Source organism: Melanerpes formicivorus, unplaced genomic scaffold (genome assembly GCF_026170545.1).
Source record: "Melanerpes formicivorus ecotype bairdi unplaced genomic scaffold, bMelFor1.0.p_v2 SCAF_16, whole genome shotgun sequence".
Lineage (NCBI taxonomy): Eukaryota > Metazoa > Chordata > Aves > Piciformes > Picidae > Melanerpes > Melanerpes formicivorus.
In genome coordinates, this window is record NW_027142368.1 from 7159551 (window position 1) to 7177889 (window position 18339).

Below are 18339 nucleotides of genomic sequence, written 5' to 3' on the forward strand. Positions count from 1 at the left end.
TTGTCTGCAATGAAAGAAATAATATACAAAAGAAATGCAGTTAGGGGAAAGAGTTTTCTTCCTTTGCTGCTAGCCTCGTAAAATCAGAATTTAGGAGTTAATTGTGGAATAGTCTGCCTGGTCTGTGTTGGTAAGAGCCACATTTTTCATAGAAGTTGCATCTAATTCACTACTGGGCCTATGAACATGTATCCCAACCTTTTCCCCAAGGTTGTGGCAGTGCAGAGTAACATGGTAAATTGCTTAACAAAAGGAGTTGTTACACTTTATTGAGCTCTTCTTGCTGTTACGTCTCTCAGCTTCTAGAAGCTACTGTATAAAATTCAGGGGTGTTTTGCATAGTCCTGTAAGTACAGCCTGTTTCCATGGCTAGACATCCTGTGTGCTTAGCATGGATGCAAATGTCCAAAATGGAAATACATTGTAAGATTAAAGGGTCTGATGTAGAACAACTAAAGTAGCTGGTATGCAAACTTGGTGTCACATACATCTACCCTAATGGCTAAAGACTAGTTTCCTGCATATGGGCAGGGAAGGGCTTGTTTTTATGGAAAACTGTGGAGGAAAGGGAAAGGCTTCTCCTTATTTTAATGTAGAGCTGCATTTATTGAGACTTTTCAGTGAGAAAAAGGGAGGTAAAAATTTCTTGAAATTAAAGGTTAAAAATGTCTTAGGCTAAACTACTGGCTTACATGTTTTTTTCAACTCTTATTTTTGTGGGTCATAAAATAGCACAATCCAAAGATACCAGTTTGAAGTTGTGTTAGATGAAGGAAGGAAGCCAGTTCCAGAGCCCAGGATATATCCAGCCACTAGCCACTTTCATTTAAGTTACATAAATATTCAATTTTAAGCTACTGTGTTGAAATCAAATGAAATGATAATTATAGTTTAGTTTTATGGACCTCAGATATATCCTAGAGATTGATTGGAAGTAATGCCAGTAACAGCACTTCGCTACTGACTTTGGGGTGTTTTTTTAAGGTGAATCTTTGTGACTACTTTGAGAGTTGCCTCCTTTGCATCATGTGTTGTAGTAAGACTTTCTCTCACGTGTTCAACATATAAAAGAATGGTTCATAATTGATATTACAGGAAGAAAAAAAAATTATACTACTTCCAATCAGAATGTGTATAATCATTAGAAGATTCAATAATACTCCTAAGCCTAATAAGAGATCATTTATCATCCCTGTAGTTTCCCGTGGTTTCTCTCTCAACACTTGCAGGAATGAAGTTGTGAGACAAGGTGCAGACAGCACTACTCCAGGCCTGTAGCTCAGGTAAATGCCTGGAAAAATTGCTCAGTTACATGGTTCTGTTCCTGGTTTGACAGCAACAGAGTAGAGATAAAGAGCATCTGAATTAATAATTAACATACACTATAGATGTGGGATCTCCTAGAGGGAGAGTGTTTCTCTATTCAGAAGAAATATTGCTATGGGACTCGCACTGTGCTGTTCCAAGATCTTGAATTTCTGAAGAAACGTGTTTTGTTCAAGTTGTTCCTCCTGCTGCTCACCTTTCCCTAGGAGCTGGCTGCCTGTCTCCTTCCCTTCCTGCCCCCCCTGCCCAAACATAACTCACACCCAGCCAACTTTGAGCCAGAGGAGTACTGAGGGGACTAATGCCCTTTTTTTAAGGGCTGAAAATGCAGAAAGCAAAGGGAGAAAGAGAGAATATGCACAGCAGGGAGAGAACACAGATGAGCACAGTTGCATATAAAGGATGCAGCCACATGAAGACAGCAGATGTTATCACTGCTGGCATGGATACTGGATTTGTGGATTGAGTTGTTAAGTATAGATCATGTCTTGTAGCAATTCTTGTGACTCCTAAAACATGTCAAAATTGCCTGCAACACAGTGGATTGTTTCAACAAAAGATTAATATATTTAGTTTGCCTAATCAGGGCCCTTGCCAAGATGCTGCAACTCTTCTATAACTTGTATTGGCTTCCCTGCTAAAACAAGAAGAGGAGGAGGGTACCTGTCACTCCAACTTACTCAAGATGCAGTGCTTGGCCCTGCACTGTGCTGGGAAGGGAGGAGGCAAAGTCCTTGGGCAAAGCTGTTTTGTCAGAAAAGTCAGGGCATTTTTTCAGGCACTGAAGCAATTAGACAATGAGGTGCCTCATAGGGAATGAGTATTTTGAAACGTCAAAACTGCTGCTGCAAATCATGCTCTATACTGCTTGTCCGTGTTTCTTTCCTTGAATGCTGCCACACAGTTGCATAGGGAGGGAGCAGTAAGTGCCACAGTCAGCTGTTGGCTATTTCTTGCTTTGCTGCTATTCAAATTTGTTTTCTCCCTTACAACCTTTCTTCAGAGCAATAGGGCTTCTGCTTGCTTCCCAGCAAAAAACGTACTCAACCTTAGCTCTCTTTTCAGCCAGAGAGAGAGTGAGTGAAACATTCTGGATTCAGGCATGTCTGCAGTATTGTTCCACCTTGAGTTAATTGCTTTCTGTTTAGAAAAGCTAGTCTGGACACTCCCTGAATGTTTGTTTCCAGGTTATAGATGTTTGCTACATGTGCTGAAGATGAGGATGACTTTTGTATATGAATATGTGGTTGAGGTCTCTTCCAATATTGTTGATTCTATGATACGGTTTTATCTCTTTTAATTGGCTGATGTAAACTCTTGGCAGTTATCTTTCATCAAGTATTTACTGAGTTAAGAGGTTTTTTCTTAATGTTTCTAGCAATCACCTCTGGCTAGAAGCCCACCCAACAATAAGGACTAAGATTTTTCTCTTCCATTTGGCAAATCATATTAAAAAGGAGAGATTTATAGGAAAGCCTTACGCATGTGTATAAGTGGATTTCTTCCTCAAGATCGCTTTATCAGTATAAGATTAATGTTAAGGCTTTCTATAAACGTTTGTTTTCATGCAATTTTGCTCCATAGACATCTTGAAACTATCTCCATGTGCATCTCTCTTCCCCACTTTTATGTAGTCAGGACAAGATGGGACAGAGTCAAAAATGGTACCCTGCATGGTGTGATTCTCTGAAGTCAGATCACCATTTGAGCTCTTGTTTTGTGTGGATGCAACTTTTCCCTCAGTCATGAGTATTAAATCCCTTGAAGTTGATAGAATTATGGGTTCTAGCTTTTTCTCTGGGTAGGTTTATAGCACAAAATAATAAATACTTTTTCTTTCCCCCTCCCACACCCTTGGCCAGTCCTTAAAGTATGAACCTCAGATATGAGATTGGTCTTGCATCTATAAGTTACTGATGAATTATTTTTATACAGTAAACCCATATTTAATTAATTTATGCCTGTAGGAAAAGACTGGGCTGGACAGCAGAACAACAATGACCTATGTTAGCCTGTTGAACTGGTAATCTTGGGCCCGTTAGCAGTGGATCTGTAAGTTAGTGTCAGGAGCATATGAACTTGAGAGGTAGCCCTGCTTGCATGCTCTGCCCCTCTCTCAGACAAGTGGGGCAGCCCCACTTGTCTTGGTGATCTCATTTGTTCAAGGTGATGGATCTGCTTACACTGTTGAAGCAATTCAGTTACTGAATTGCTGTCATTCTGTACTGCCAATTACAGTAGGTTAAAACCCTTGCCGTCCTGAATACAGGATTGCACTGCTGAGGTTTTTATTACCTTGATCAAAGACACTGATAGGTTTCCACAGCTAGGGAACCAGGGATTGAGTGTTCACATTCAGTGTTGTTTCTTCCAGCTACTTTTAGATTATGTCTCATTCTTAGGATCCTGGTGGAGCAGTAGGGCTAAGCTTATGTCTCCTGTAGTGACAGCTCTTCTATGAAAGCAAACCAGATATGGGAGCATTTCTTAAGAAGAGGTCTGGAGTTGTGACAATTTTTTTTTTTTGTGTGTGAAATTGCAAAAAATCTCAATACAAAAGTTTTCTTCTGATCTGAACCAACATGCTTTCCTTCTTATTAGTTTACACCTGTTAGTATTAACGGCATAAAATTTTGTGTAGCCACGCTGCGATTTTCAAAAAGAGTTTAGGTGACTCTTGCACATATTCACATGTGATTATCAAAAGCAATAACCTTTTAAAGGACAGGTCTCACTGGAAGTAAAAGTTACTTAAACCTGTAGCTCTTCTAAAAGCAGGACTTGGGTTGCTAAGTTGAGAGGTGGCTTTAGTATCTTATCCACACCCTCTCAGCCCTCAGCAAATTTCACAAAGGAAGCCCCTGCAGGCATACTCTGGGGTGGAGATGGTGTTTGATTTGAAGTCAGTGACTGTCAGTCTTGACAGACTAGTTGGCTTGTGCTAATACTTCTTCAGAAACAGAGCCAAGCTTAGGCATGATACTCTAAATGGTGTGGTGTTTGCTTAGCTTCAAGATGGTTGAATGCAGTCACTTGGGGACTACTGTTCTTTTCTTTTTTTTTTAAATGAGTAATTGCTTCAGAGTTGGGGGGTATAGAGGATAATGCTATTTGCTGAAAAGAAAATTAGGCTTGGGTGTGCCCAAGTGACAAGTAAGAAACAGACTTCTCAAGCAGCGCTGGAGAAAGTTTTGTTGTAGGCTTATATTTATTTGTGGATAGACTGTGCTCAGATGTGAATGTATGACATGAACGTCATGGAAATTTTAGCATGTGTACCTTGGGCTGGAATTTGATCCTTTCAGTACTGCTACTGAAATGTGCACTGGGTTGTTCAGCTGCATTTTGTACTGTTAAGGATTTAAAATTAATTGGAGAGAAAAAAAAAACAAACCCACTGAAAACCAACCAACAAACAAAAGCAACAACAACCAAAACAAACACAAAAACCCACCCAAACAGAACATGTGCAGACAAAAGTATGGTTTGGGTCAATGTTAATGTCCTAAAAATTCTTCCTGTATGAATTCTGAGTGTGGTTGGATGTTTTAACTTTTGTGCTTGTATGTGTTTAGGCTTCATTTGCCAGTGAATGTGATAGATTATTTAATTAAGACTGATTACACATTGCTTACAAACATTCCACACTGAAATTAACTTAATTTTTCTCCTCAGTAATTTGAATTTGCACTTGTCCTTCATTGGCATACTTTTAATCTACTGATGTCTAAATGATATTCATGCTATAAATATTGGATCAGGAAGAAAATTAAACCAACCTTAGTCATCTTGTGTTTAACTGAGCGGCTTATGAGTTTGGAAATTTTGCAAATGTTATGCTATTGGAAGGATTTCTTGGGAACTGTGAGGTACTTTCGAAGCCTCTTCAGTATGAAGAGTATACTGACATGCAAAGGATTTCTTCTTTAGAAGTCTTGCTTATCCTTTCCTTTAAAGTTGACAAGTAGAAATAAGACCTTTTTACACTGTTACCTTCTCATGATTGAGTAGGATTTTAGTTTGTTTAATAACTGACTACATCATGATTAGTATGTATGTTTGCATTAATGTTCGTGATCAGTTAATCAACATTCAAACACACTTATTGCATTTGCAGTTAATTTTTAAGAAAGATTTTGCAAGACTTTAATCTGTTTCAGCCAGTGTTACTGGCGTAATGGGAGAGACAATCTGAAACACAAAGCAGCAGGAAGGCAGCATGTATGTGCTGTATACTAAATATGCATAAAGCAATATGATACATTGAAAGGCAGGTCCAGCTGCACCATTTTCCCATGACTTCCATAAGTTGTGTTTTTCGATCTAGTAACTGTTCAGGGCCTGCTCTTATTAAAACACATAACTCAATACCTAAAATACTTGCAGACTTATACACTAGGCTTGGTACTTTCCATTCTTGTGCTTGATATAGTTTTGTTCATTAGCAATTTGAATAAAAATGGAAATTTCTCAGGTTAATTATAAACTATATATCATGGCTACCTTCCCACATACAAGCTTTTGGTGAGGGGCCAAACTGTTTGGAACATGAAGAGCACAAATCACAGTGGGTTCCTAGACAACATAACCAGCCACAATGTTCACTTGTATTATACAATAACTAGGGCTTTCATCTAGACAGATCAAAAGATGCATGATAGTGTTTGGAGTTTTTGTTCCTTTTGAGCCTTAATAAAAGATACAAAGCCTTTTGTGGCAATATAGATCATCATAGCAATGCCCTTCAGTAACTTTAAAATATTCCATTTGTATAGGTTTTTAAAGTAAAGATGAGAACCTCAGGACTGAGCTCAGTTCAAATGGCCGTGCTGGCAATAGTCTGTTTGAAGGAAATAATCTTGGTTTAGGTACCATAGCCACTGATACTCCACCTGAAATTGCCAAGTATGGGTGATGGAAAATGAGAAAGTTTCATGTTGGCAACCACAGCGCAGGCAGAAAAACGATAGCTAGAGAACTTGGATTGACACCTGCCCACTTGGTGAACGGCTTTTGTCAGAGTCCATCTTCACAAAGTGTTTTGCTTTTTCTAGAACGGCAAATTAAATACAAGAGCCTTGTATGAACGTTCCCAATGAACTCTCTGCTTCACTGCACATCACGTGAAATTTAATTAGCTCTTTACTGGGGCATGTTTTAGTGCAGTGATCTGGCAGTTGTGATGAACAATGTGGCTGTCCCAATGTCTGCTATCCTGTGATAGGTATCTCAGACATTCGGCCAGACTTCTCTTTGTGTTTCCATGGAGCTACTGAAAATGTGCTGGTGGTGTTTGAACTAATGACAAAGTTTGGACTTTCATTTATCTGAGAGAAATATCCAAATACATGATTTGAGTAGTGTATGACATAAATTTGTAACAGTTGTACATAAAGAAGAAAAATTATAGAGCTGAAGTCCTAGCGAAACATCAGCATCATTTTTTATTGTGATTTAAGAGTCCTGAAGCTATAGGTTTGCTAAGTATATATTGCTTACCATATGGAAAAACTTTAGTTGGAAAATTTAACTCATGGACAGATCTTTACAGTATATGATATTCTTCTTGTTACAGAAAGAAATACAGATATTCAGGACATACAGAATGAAACACCTTTAGAGAAATAGCAGCTATTTATGCTACCAGCATGTAAATAAATCCAAAATGATCTTCAAACCACAAATTCTCAAAATATAAAATTATAGGCCTGAGACTATCAGGAAACTTGGTTATGAAATATAATGGTCTAGTACAGTGCTTTCCTAATACTCTTTGACCTTCTCTACTTCTTCAATAGCTTGAATAAGTCTCCACACATTACCTGGTATATTGCTCCCAGGGCAGTAATGAGGTGGAAATGAATTTGTACCTGGTCTGTTTTCTATACTGTATCACAGGCTGGAAGTGTGAATCTAACAAAGAAGATAATGGATTGGGAATCAGAAGAGTTCACTTCTGCTCCCATCTTTGTTACTAACCTGCTGCACTCCTAATTCAAGTCACCACAGTTCCTATGTCTGACATTTCAGTTGAAGTCTGGCTTATCTGTCCTGTGATCACATCAGAGCAAGGGTTGCCTTGTCCTGTGTCTTTTTAAAAGACATATTATGATTTTCTGTTTTGTGTGGTCTTATTGCTATACAAATACTAGTAAGAATGGCATTATTTAACTGTAGTTGAATGTGTACAAATAAATTTGTGGGTTAACTGGGTACAACTCAGGGTTTGTAACTTGTAAAACAGCAAAGCTTGTGCTCTTCTGCATAAACTGGTTGTCTGGTGACCCATTTTTGAAGTGGGATAATGTCTATTCTGTAGTTCTGTAAGTAAAACACATCCTAGAATACTGGTGTGAAAGCAGATCAGCTGGAATAACTGTGATTTAGAAGTTGTAAGCCTTGAGTTCAAAATGCATGGCACATGACTTCTGAACAGGAACATCTCTCTTATAAGGCCATGTTATTTGCAAAGATGAAACCCAATGGTTAATGAGTGGTGGAAAAGAAAAGGGCTTGGAAATTCTGTAAGGAAAAATATTGGAGGGAGGAGTAACAAGGGAGATGTTAATAATGAAATATAGGTTCTACAAAGGTAAAATATTCCTTGAGGCATTCTAAAGACATAGGAGTTGATAATTATGGTGTTGGTTATGAAGGTGCAATACAGAAATGAGTTTAAGTACTGGTCCAATTAATATTGTCAAAATATGGTAATTGTGTTCATTAACTAGATTAAGTGATCTCCATGTGAATCACTTAAGTGACACATGATGAGAGACTTTAAACACAACTCAAATGTAAATCTGGCTCAGTTGGCTTGTTTTGCACAAACTAGTTTGCAAAACACTTAGAAACATCATTGCATATGGTTTGCAAGCTGGCCTGTATAAACTGGAGCAATAGGTCTGGATTTGCTTTTACCTTAAGCTTGACTATTAAATTAATCTAAGTGCCCTGTTTATTTCGTGCCACTGTTTTGGGAAGTCATGTAGGTAAATACTTAGAGCAACATGACAACATAACAACACAACAAAGGCTTACTGTTCTAGGAAAGTAGTGAGTTGCAGAGAAACTTTGATATAAAATATGTGTCATCTAGGAAAACACGCATTCCTCCATATTTACCAAGTGGAAGTTGAAAGGGGAAGCAAAAAAACCACCAACAACAGTTTGAGAGTGGCATTTCATACTCCAATTTTCAGCATGCTGGCAGATTGCCTATTCAGCTGAGTTAAAAAAACCTGAGGAAAATCACAAGATTTTCCTTGATCTCCATACTGTTCACCTGCCCAGGGTGCTGATATGCTGTGAAGATACTGTGCCATGGACTCCTGTCCCTTAGAGGCTGCTGTTTGTTAGATGGTAGAAGTGAACCAGCTTGAAGTACAAAATGCATGGTGGTTATCGTAGACACTTTTCTCCTTGTTACAATGCAGGAGCTGATTTGTGCTTCCTGCTACTTTCTTGCTGTCTAGGCCTTGTACTGGTCTTTGTCGTTTCTTGTTCAATCCTTTCAGCTACCTCTTTGCCAGTTTGTGTTTCTTGGGCTCAGTTCCATTCTCTTCTGACATGCTTTTGTTCTCCTTCCCCAGCAGAACAGGACGCTCATTGCTACCCTAACTGGTTTATAAATCCCTCTAAGACAGAATGCTGCCAGGTAGGGAGTAGGAGTTACTGTTTTAAAAAAACAATGTGCTCTTCAAAGTCAGTAAATGTGTAAAAAAAAATTAATTCAAAATAATGAGATGATCAGGTTATTTGGTTTCACATTGGAATCACCTGCTGAGGCTCATTAGTTACCCCTATCAGGGCTAAGAATAAATAATTGCTGCTTCAAACCTGCTTCTTCTGTGTGAGCCTAAGAAAGTAATTTCTAGCTAGCTGATGTCTGTGGGTGGTGCACAGTTGTACATACCATTCTGTATGTCACAGATATAGGGCACCTGGAGCTGTGTGTGTTCTACCTTCCTTTGAAGGATGGCAAAATCTGAGTGCCTGATCCTCTTATCTGGTCAGAGTTGTATTTTTTGAGATCAAGCAGGAAAAGTAGGAGACAGAAAATGTGCAGGGCCAGGATTATAAAAAAGATTACAATCAGGGCTTTAAGCTTTTAACCTACTGGTGATTCATGAGTCATCTGTCCACTCCAAAAAGGAAACCTGTGTTAGAATTATGGAGACCTTACTCTGAGAAAGGAAGGAGCCATTGCAAAGGGAAAGGGAACATAAAAAAGCTAGAAGTTTGCTGTTGAAAGCAAGTAACTTGCTTCTGTGCTGGTGGTAGGAAGAACAACCACCAATGTTTTCAAAAGATAATCCATGTCTCTCGTCATTTCCAAAGTAATTTTTCATCTGTTCTTATGATGTGTCTATCAAGTGGAGATTCAGTGCAAGGCGGGGGAAAAAACTGAGGCTACACTGATAATTAACTGCATAAACTAATAGCCTGATTACATGTCTAAAAAAGAAAATACATTGCAAGATTAAAACAAGGGGATTATATTACATTGAAATGGGGATTACAAGCTTTTCCCAAAGGCTTTAAACGCATACTCCAAAGACCTGTTTATGAGCGTAATTTGACTGATGAAAAGTATTTCTCTTAGAGATAGTAGACTAAATAATCATGTAATTAAACTGTGTGCAGTACTAATAAGCTTGATGATAGTACATTTCAGATATGTAAGAGCTCTTTCTACAGATAAATTTTGTTGGAGATTTGGTTTTGGTTTGGTTTTTTTGGTGGCAGTTTTGGTTGGTTGTTGTGGTTTATTCTCCTTGGTAAACTCTATAAAATCCCAAGACTGATTTAGCAGGATTATGTTCTGAGATCACTCTGCAGTGGTTTCCCTGAGCTATTAAATGGGAGAGATGATTTGAAACCATTGAGAAAAAGGAAGTAAATGAGCTTCAATGTTAGTGGCACTGAGGCACGTTAAGAGTGAAATTGTGTAACATTTTCATTATAACAGTACCTAGAAGGCCTGGAGTAGATTAGGCGACCTTGTGCCAGATGGTGTACAATCACACAGTAAATATCTTCATCTAAAGCTTATGCTCCAAGGGAAATAAGATACCACTCATTACTCGAGTTATTCTTCAGGAACAGAAACTTTGTCTTCCTACCCCAATACTCCACAGTAACATTCCCTCCAGAACATTGTTTGAGGTGTGTGTCCTCCTCATGTGAGAAGTGCTTGCCTCCAAGGTAACTTAAAAATACAATTAAAAAAAAAGGGGGCGGGGGGGGCAAAATAAAGGGTGAGAAAACAAGGTGGAGGCAGGGAAACGAGGGAGCTAAGCAACAGTGGCATAAAACTCTTGAGAATACATTCTTAATTCCTATGACATGTTATTACATAAAGGAAACATGACTTTTCTAAGACATAGAACGGAACTTTCTTCAGGTTTCTTACCAAGTAGGATACTAATACTGAATCCATAGAGTCCCACCAATTTGACAAACACTATTTGTGAAACTTGGAGCAGATGCTGATGAGAAAGGGAGGAGCAGGTCAGCAGGAAGGAAAATCATTTTTTCATGAAACATCAATGGATTTCTGGGACATTGGTTAAAATCTCTTTCTCTCAGCTTAAAACCTTCCCAAATAAAGCTTAAATTATAAACAAGCCGATATGTAGCCAGTGCGTAAAGCCTGTAGAAGTTCTATTTTAGGCATACATTCTAATGCCCTGCTGGAGTTATTAGAGCGTGCTATAAGAAATTGATGGTCAACTCAGCACTGTCATTCAGCACGTGAAAGTGTGCGACATGTACCCTCAATAGAAATGTCTGCTCTGGTGCTTTTACACAGATGGTGTAGTAAACAGTATGCAAACAGTATTTTTAAAAAAGACTGGAAATTCTGCTCAAAGATATTTGGCTAACTTGCATATAAGGCCCAGTTTTGCTTTGAGTCCATTACATTTTCCATTTCTGTGAAGTTTCCAAGCTCATTTAGCAATGTGAGTTTGTACCAAAGAGGTAACATCTATGTAGACTCCCTGCACTTTGCAATGCTCATGTCTTTAAACTTTGTATGCCAGCTCAGGAGCAATAATATCAAGTGACTTCAAAGAACCCCTTCTTCCAACAATCCACAAGGGCTTGCATTTCAATTTGGTAACCAGCATAGCTCACCAGACCTGTTATATTATTTCAAGGGCTATGCTGCTCTTTTTACATATTGAGCTACAGTCCCAGCTCAGTGCAAATGAAAGGGGGGCAGAAGGAGAAGCCAAAAGTAGAGTGGAATCTCTCCAGACAGAGGCACACAGACTGTTTTTAAAGTAAACCTGGAAAATGTTAAATGCAAGCAGTCAATAGTAAAGCTCGGTGACATGTTTTCCTTCTTTTATACTGACTTACTTTCTTCTCTCCTTCAACTACATTTTCTTTGAAACCAAGGTTCTTTGGAAAAGGATCTGTCACTGTAAATCAACCAGACTGATCTGGCTGGCTACATGCAGCATTAGAATAAATAGCATTAATTAATAGGTCATTCATCTTGCTTGTCAGTGGTGTTTGTTACAGTAAATGTATTTGCCTCTTCTTTTCCCATTTAAGGCATCAAGGGGGATATCCCTACAAAGTGCTTATTCAAACTGGCAGATCTCTTCCATGTGTTAAGGACTAGAAATATATTGAATTTGACACAGTCTTCATTCTAATAATATTGGTTGATAGTGGGCTTCTGAAACAAGGTCAAGGATAAAAGCTGGACTATTTGACTCGTTTTGGGTTTAATATGGGTAACTGTAATTGGTGTCAATGAAGCTTCAGCTCCAGCCTTAGCCTTCCCCCTGGAACACTTATCTTCAGGCTGTGAGATGGGGGATATTTACATTCTGAACTAAGCTTTTGCTAACATGCAAGTCAGCACAAGGCAATGTCCTTTGCTGAAAAAAAAATCAGTTCCACCTATCCAATTGCCTTCGGTTTCTCATTTTTACCACCCTACCTTGTCATTGGCAGAAGTGTTTGTGTGACTACATTGAGCCACATCAGGGACACACCTAAATTAAAGCTCATCAGTTTTCTGATCTGGTTCACTATCTGGTCCCATGAACTCTTGTATAACCACAAAAGAAAGTGCTGTGTAGGGTCAGAAAAAATGTGGCTGGGGCAGCAAACAGACAGGATTTGTGTAGTAGTACTTGATAATGTTTATTTAAAGGGTGCCTGAAACTTAAGTCTGATTCTACTCTGATTATGTCTCCATGACAAAACTCCCTTTGAGTTCTGTGGGTATTGTGTCTGGGAAAGGCCTGGCTGCCTCAGTCCTTGATGGTTTCCTTGAGAAGCAGATAGTGTTCAATACAGAGGCCAATGTGGTACTGTACACAGATTTAATACTAGATAATGCTCTTAAGTTTTTATTTAATTCATGGTTGTATCTCCTTGTCTACTTTTAGAACAAGAGAAAGATTAGACTGGTCTTGACTCTGGAAGTTAGAATTGAGTAGTATTTAAAAAAAACCCAAACAAAGAAACCCCACACATGTATTGGCTGGAGATTTCACTTCTTGGTGGTTCTGGAAAGTAACTTCTGTCATGTTGGCTTGGTTTTTTTTACTGCTGCTTGCTTTCTTCCATTCTCTCAGAAATGGAGATACAATCCTGCCATTCTACTTGTGATTCTGAATCAGCTTTCCTAACGCTTGGCAACATGCCTGGCAAAGCCCCAGTGCCAAATTTTCTGTCATAGGCAAGCATCCTGTGGCTTGTCTCTGTTGGAGGATATACAAGTCCAGAAGAGATGGGAAATGAGGAACACCTGGTCCAATGCAACCTGGTTTTCTTTTCTCTTTCTCTTGTATACTGTGTTTTAATAATGGTTTGAGAGAGATATTTGTGAAGATATTTGAATTCACTGTGTGCAGGAATGAAAACTAAGCCCATTGCAATTGCAATTTAAATATCAAATAAATATGCCAAATTTCACCCGCACAATATAAGAGCACATGCAAATATGTGCTTGTAGGAAGTTACCCAATACCTTGAGACTAGAGTGCCACCTGCAGTGTTTCCACCCCTGTCCTCACCGGACAGGGGCTAGCAGCACAGCAGGGTCATAATCTAATCCATCATTTCTGGGGTACCAAGAGCAAGTGCTGTGTGGTGTTCTACAAGTGTAGATCTAGAGCAAAAGTGGTTTTGTCCTGGTTTTAAGGTTTTTCTTAGCTGCGGACAAGTAAGCAGACTTTGCTTTGCGACTTAGAATTTCCTGGCTTACTTCCCCTCAAGCCTCACCAAATAGCTGACGCTGTATCAATAGTATGATGATGTACAGCCTGTTGCAGCTTATTTCTATAATGTGCTTGCTTTTTATTTGCTTGGTGTGGCTAATGAGAGAACTTACGTAAAACAATTTCAGGTTTATTGCTTACATCAGTCACTGGAGAAGCTATCAACAGATACTTGCATCATGTACCCATTCCACCTGCACTGGTTTATATAATGTGGGGCAAAATGCAAATCCCCAGAACCCCTAACTTACTCTTCGGCTCTACTTCCATATAAATGCTTCTAGTTGCAGAGCAAAGTGAAATTCTGTACTCTGGACATGTGCCAACACTCCCAAATGCCACTGTGCTAGCCCTGCAGTAACTAGATCAGAGGAACACACACTTGTACCTGAGGGAGCCCCTTGTGCCATCAGAAAGTGAGGGACAGTGCTGTCATGAGACAGACTGCAGAGTTCTGCCTTGGTGTATCTCTCTCCTTGTTTTGCAAGAGAGTAAATGACACCACAAGATAATGCAACAAAACCCCAGACCTGATATGTGTGTATATATATGCACATACAAATATATATATTTAATCACATTCAATGAGGAACACTTATTTAGTCTTATTAAAGTTTTATTAGCTCTAAAAATAGGGTCTTAAATATTTTCCAAGATTGACTAAAATATGAAAAACAATTACATAATCAGTGTTTAAAATGAACCAGTTTGTTGTAACTGAGACCCATCCAGTGGAATCATATTTATCAAGAATGACAGCATACAGGGAATTGTACAGCCTCTACAAATCCAGACAGCATTTCTCTGATGGCTTTCAAACTGACTAGCTGCAGTCTCATCTTCTTTTGTCCAACAAAATTCCTACCAGCGAGAACACTGTGAAAGAGGCAACCTGGTCTCCATGTGAGGAAGCTGTGGGCATTTTATGGAAAATAAAAAACTGGTCCGTTAGTGTTCCCCTTTCCTTTATACTTTCTTATTGGTAAATGAAAACTCTCATAAATAGCCTTAAATAATAATCTCAAGTTTTAAAAAGTTCACATGGTCAGTCAGACCTGACTTGACATTCTCTGGTCTTGCACTGCTTAAGCTGTTTCTGCAATTATTCTGGAATAAAAGAATCCCTAATGTCTCTTACTGTAAGAGTAGACTGTACAATTTCAGTAGGAGTTAAGCGGCAGAGGAAGATTTAGCAGTTAAGTGAAATGCATGTTACAGCTGATGCTGTTTGGGTTTTTTATTGGACTAACTGAAAGATTAAGCTGTAGTGCAGGTAGGGCTTGAGTCATGCTTTTATCATTGCATCTCTTGGCCTGATATGAACTATGTTATTAAAAATGGTAGCTCAAGCTGATTCTGTACTTTATCTACAACCAAGCTCAGCCAGTATCAGGTAGCCTAGTGAAAAAACGTGTAGTTGAAGGCTCTGTACATACAGGCACTGCTAATTACTTTCAATAATTGTCAAATGAAGGTGTTGACACTATTAGATTTCTTAGTATGCCTTTAAACAAAGCACTCATCTATGCATAAGAAAAAGCACTATGCAGAGCAGAGTTAATACAACACATTAATCTGTATTTTGATTTAGCTGGTTCCTTTTAAAAAAAAAAAGGTAATTTATAACCTCTTCTTCCTGCCAAAAGGAACTGTACTACCTCACTACCTTCCAAAAGCTTGCACCCTGGGAGAGCCCAGTGCCAGTTGCAGCAGCACTGACACATCTTTTCCTCCGTAGTGTTTAAATCAACAGCAGCTTTAGTCGCAGTGAGTTTTTGCCAGTAAAGGAGCTGGGTGTATTGGTAAATGACAGCCCCTGTGACCCACCCTCTGACTTTGCCATGCTGAGCACCTGGGGAGGTAACGGACTGACCCTACGGAGCATGCGTTCTCCTGGCAGAGATCAGCGTAGCCTGGGATAGAGAGGGTACCGGGGGAGGCGCAGGGTGGCAAGGGCCAGCAAGAAAACCTTCAGGCAGGCGGCAGGATTTAAAGCAGCGAGCTATCCCAGACGTGAGTGTGACACAAACACGGTGTGGGTTTCTCTTCCTCAGATAAAAGTACCGGCGAGCTAGCCTCAACGCTGCCCGCGGATGACTAGTTAGAACAAGTTTAAACGCCAGAGCTAAAATTAAAACGTTTCCTCCGGTGTGCCTGCCTCCTACACCGGCAGTTTTCACGCTCACCTCACACACCTGCCCATGGTTCTCCAACACCCTCAGCCTCGCTTCCCTCGCGTGCCTTCTGCCGCCCCCCCACACCGGCCGCGACCCTCTGCCGCGCTGCCCGGAGGGCTATGGCCAGCGGGCAAGGCCCGCACCGTGCCCGGTTTCTCTGGGTACCGGGCTGCAGCCCGCCCTCTAGCCCCGGGAGCTGCGGGGCCCGACGTGGGGGGCGCTAGACGAGGGACTCGCAGACAGGCACCGAGTCCGAGTCCTGACTGTGCATGGAGCTCAGCCCCGTGTCCGAGTCCTCGTCGTTGTCGGCGCGGTCCTTGTGGAGCGCCCGTGCCTCCTCCAGCCACCCGCCTGTGTTGTCCCCCGCCACCGGCCGTCCCCCGCCCGCCGCCCCGCGCGGCTCCGCCGGCGCCTCCGCCACGTCCAGCGTGCCTAGCGTCTCCAGCAGGCGCTGCAGCTCCCGCTCCTTGTCCTCCCACGCCCGCTGCGTGTAGTCCAGGTCGGTTTTGACGGCCTCCAGGTCTGTGCTCAGCTTGAGGCCGATGTAGAGGCTGGTGCTCAGCTGGGTCTTCACCCGTTCGTGCTCGAGGTGCAGCTCGCCCTCCCCGCCGCCGCTCAGCTCCGTTGTGTCGCGGTCCGCCTCGGCTAGCCCGGGCCCCGCCGCCAGCTCCAGCTCCTCCCGCCTCCGCTTCATCCAGCGCTCGTTGAGCTCCTCCTGGATCTCGGCGGCCAGGTGCTCCAGCAGCTCCTCCTGCTGCGCCCGCTGCTCCTGCAGCTGCAGCACCTCCTCGTACTTCCTGGCGTAGTCGTCCTCGGGGCGGCCGGCGGCGGGCTGAGCTCCTCCGCCTGGCTCCCGGGGAGGCTCCAGCTCCCCGCCGCCGGACCCCACTAAGTAGGTGTCCTGCACGTAATTGACGCCGTGCCGCCTCATGCGGTCCAAGTGGATTCTGGCTTCGTAGCGGTCGATCTCCCGGTCCAGCTCGTGGAGCCTCTGGATCTGCTGTCTGATGGTGTGGTCTTGCGAGAGGACCAGGTGCACCAGCGTCTCCATCCTCTCCGCCGACGAGGCTTCCCGGGCCAGCGGCTGCTGCCGCCTCTTGTTGATCTTGGCCAGCTTGCGGAAGGCTTTCCTCACCACCCGCCGCTGCCGCTCCTGCGTGAGCGCCAGGCTGGCACGGGCCGCCCCCAGGCCGTGGCCGGGGCGCTCCTTGCTCAGCACCACCCGCGCCTCGGCACTCCGCGGCCCCGCGTTGGGCAGCGAAGCCTCGCTCCGCACAAGCACGAAGCGCACGTTCTCCTGCTCGTCCCCCCACGCCACCCAGAGCCGCAGGATCTTCGTCTTGTTGGGCAGGATCCGCTCGAAGCCGCGCCACTTCTCCACGATGCAGTACGAGTGCGGTGGTCCCGACAGCATCCCGCCGCCGGGCTCGGGCAGCGCCAGCCGCTGCCGCCGGTGGTAGCTGTCCTCCAGCAGCACCCGTACCACGTCCGAGCAGGTGGTCCGCCGGGAGAGCCCAGAGATCAGTTTTTCTTCCTGGCAGATCCACACCGAGATCTTGCGCTCCTCGGGCTCCATCGGGGACGGCAGTGGGCGAGCAGCCGGGACGGCCGGCTCAGGGCTGGCCGGGCAGCCGCTCCATGGGGAGCGCTCAGAGGAGGCGCGATGCCGCTCGCCCGCTTGGCTTCAGCATAGCCGGAATGCCTGCTCGCCTGCGGCACCCCGCCCGTAAACTCCGCTCGGCCGCTCCACCCCTTCCTGCCCGGTGCGGCGGTCGGCCGGCAGGGGCCAAGCTCGGTGAGGAGCTGAGCCCGAAGCGGCTCCCGCCCGCCACCGCCTGCGCTCTGACGGGTCCCGCCGCCGCCGCCGGGTTTTCCTCCACCACCACGTGGGCGCCCCCCGCGGCTCACGCCCCGGCGGCGGCCGGCGGCCCCGGGCAGCACCGCCCCGGCTCTCCGCGCCGAAATCTGTCGGCGCGGAAACTTCAAGGCAGGTCAGTGTCGTCTCTGCGTCTTCCTCCCTGCCCAGCTTCTGCCGCGAATGACAGGCGTCGAGGGATCTTCCAAACTGCCGAGAGACAAGAGCGAATACTGGAGCTTCAAAGCGAGAGCAAGAACTAGGGAGGAATTTCCAGTTTTAGTAAATCATCCACCTCTAATTAGGAAATTCGTGTTTATAAAGCACTTCACAGATGAAATATGCAAAGGATGGGAATGTCTAAGTGTTATTAAAATACTAGCTGAGCCAGATTTTAATGGGAGCTTGCTGTGTACTTTGATGAGAACAGGATCGGTCTCCGAGTGTGGATTAAAATGAGGAGATGTAAAAAGTGGCAATAAAACACAGGGTTGTGGCGCTGATTGTCGTGGTGCAATTGCACTGTGGGCGTTCACAGACCTACACTCTTCTGGGTGGCTAGGAAGTATTGTAATGGGTAAAGTCTAAAACCTGAAGGCTGATCTGTACCTTCTGGGGGAACCTGTAGAGCTTATGTGAAGAGGATTTTTTGCGTGAATACAGTTCATGTCCCAGGCAGCAGAACAGAATGGGGTTATGGTATTGTAGCCTTATCACTGTAATTCTGCTATTT

General features: G+C 42.9%; 1 protein-coding gene across 1 annotated transcript; it reads right to left on the reverse strand.

The window, feature by feature from the left end:
- Positions 1-15881: 15881 nt before the first annotated feature.
- RASSF10 (Ras association domain family member 10) lies at positions 15882-17889 on the reverse strand. Its single transcript, XM_068147951.1, has one exon. It carries the CDS (start codon positions 17325-17327, stop codon positions 15972-15974), a length of 1356 nt encoding a protein of 451 aa, XP_068004052.1. The 5' UTR covers positions 17328-17889; the 3' UTR covers positions 15882-15971.
- Positions 17890-18339: the final 450 nt, after the last annotated feature.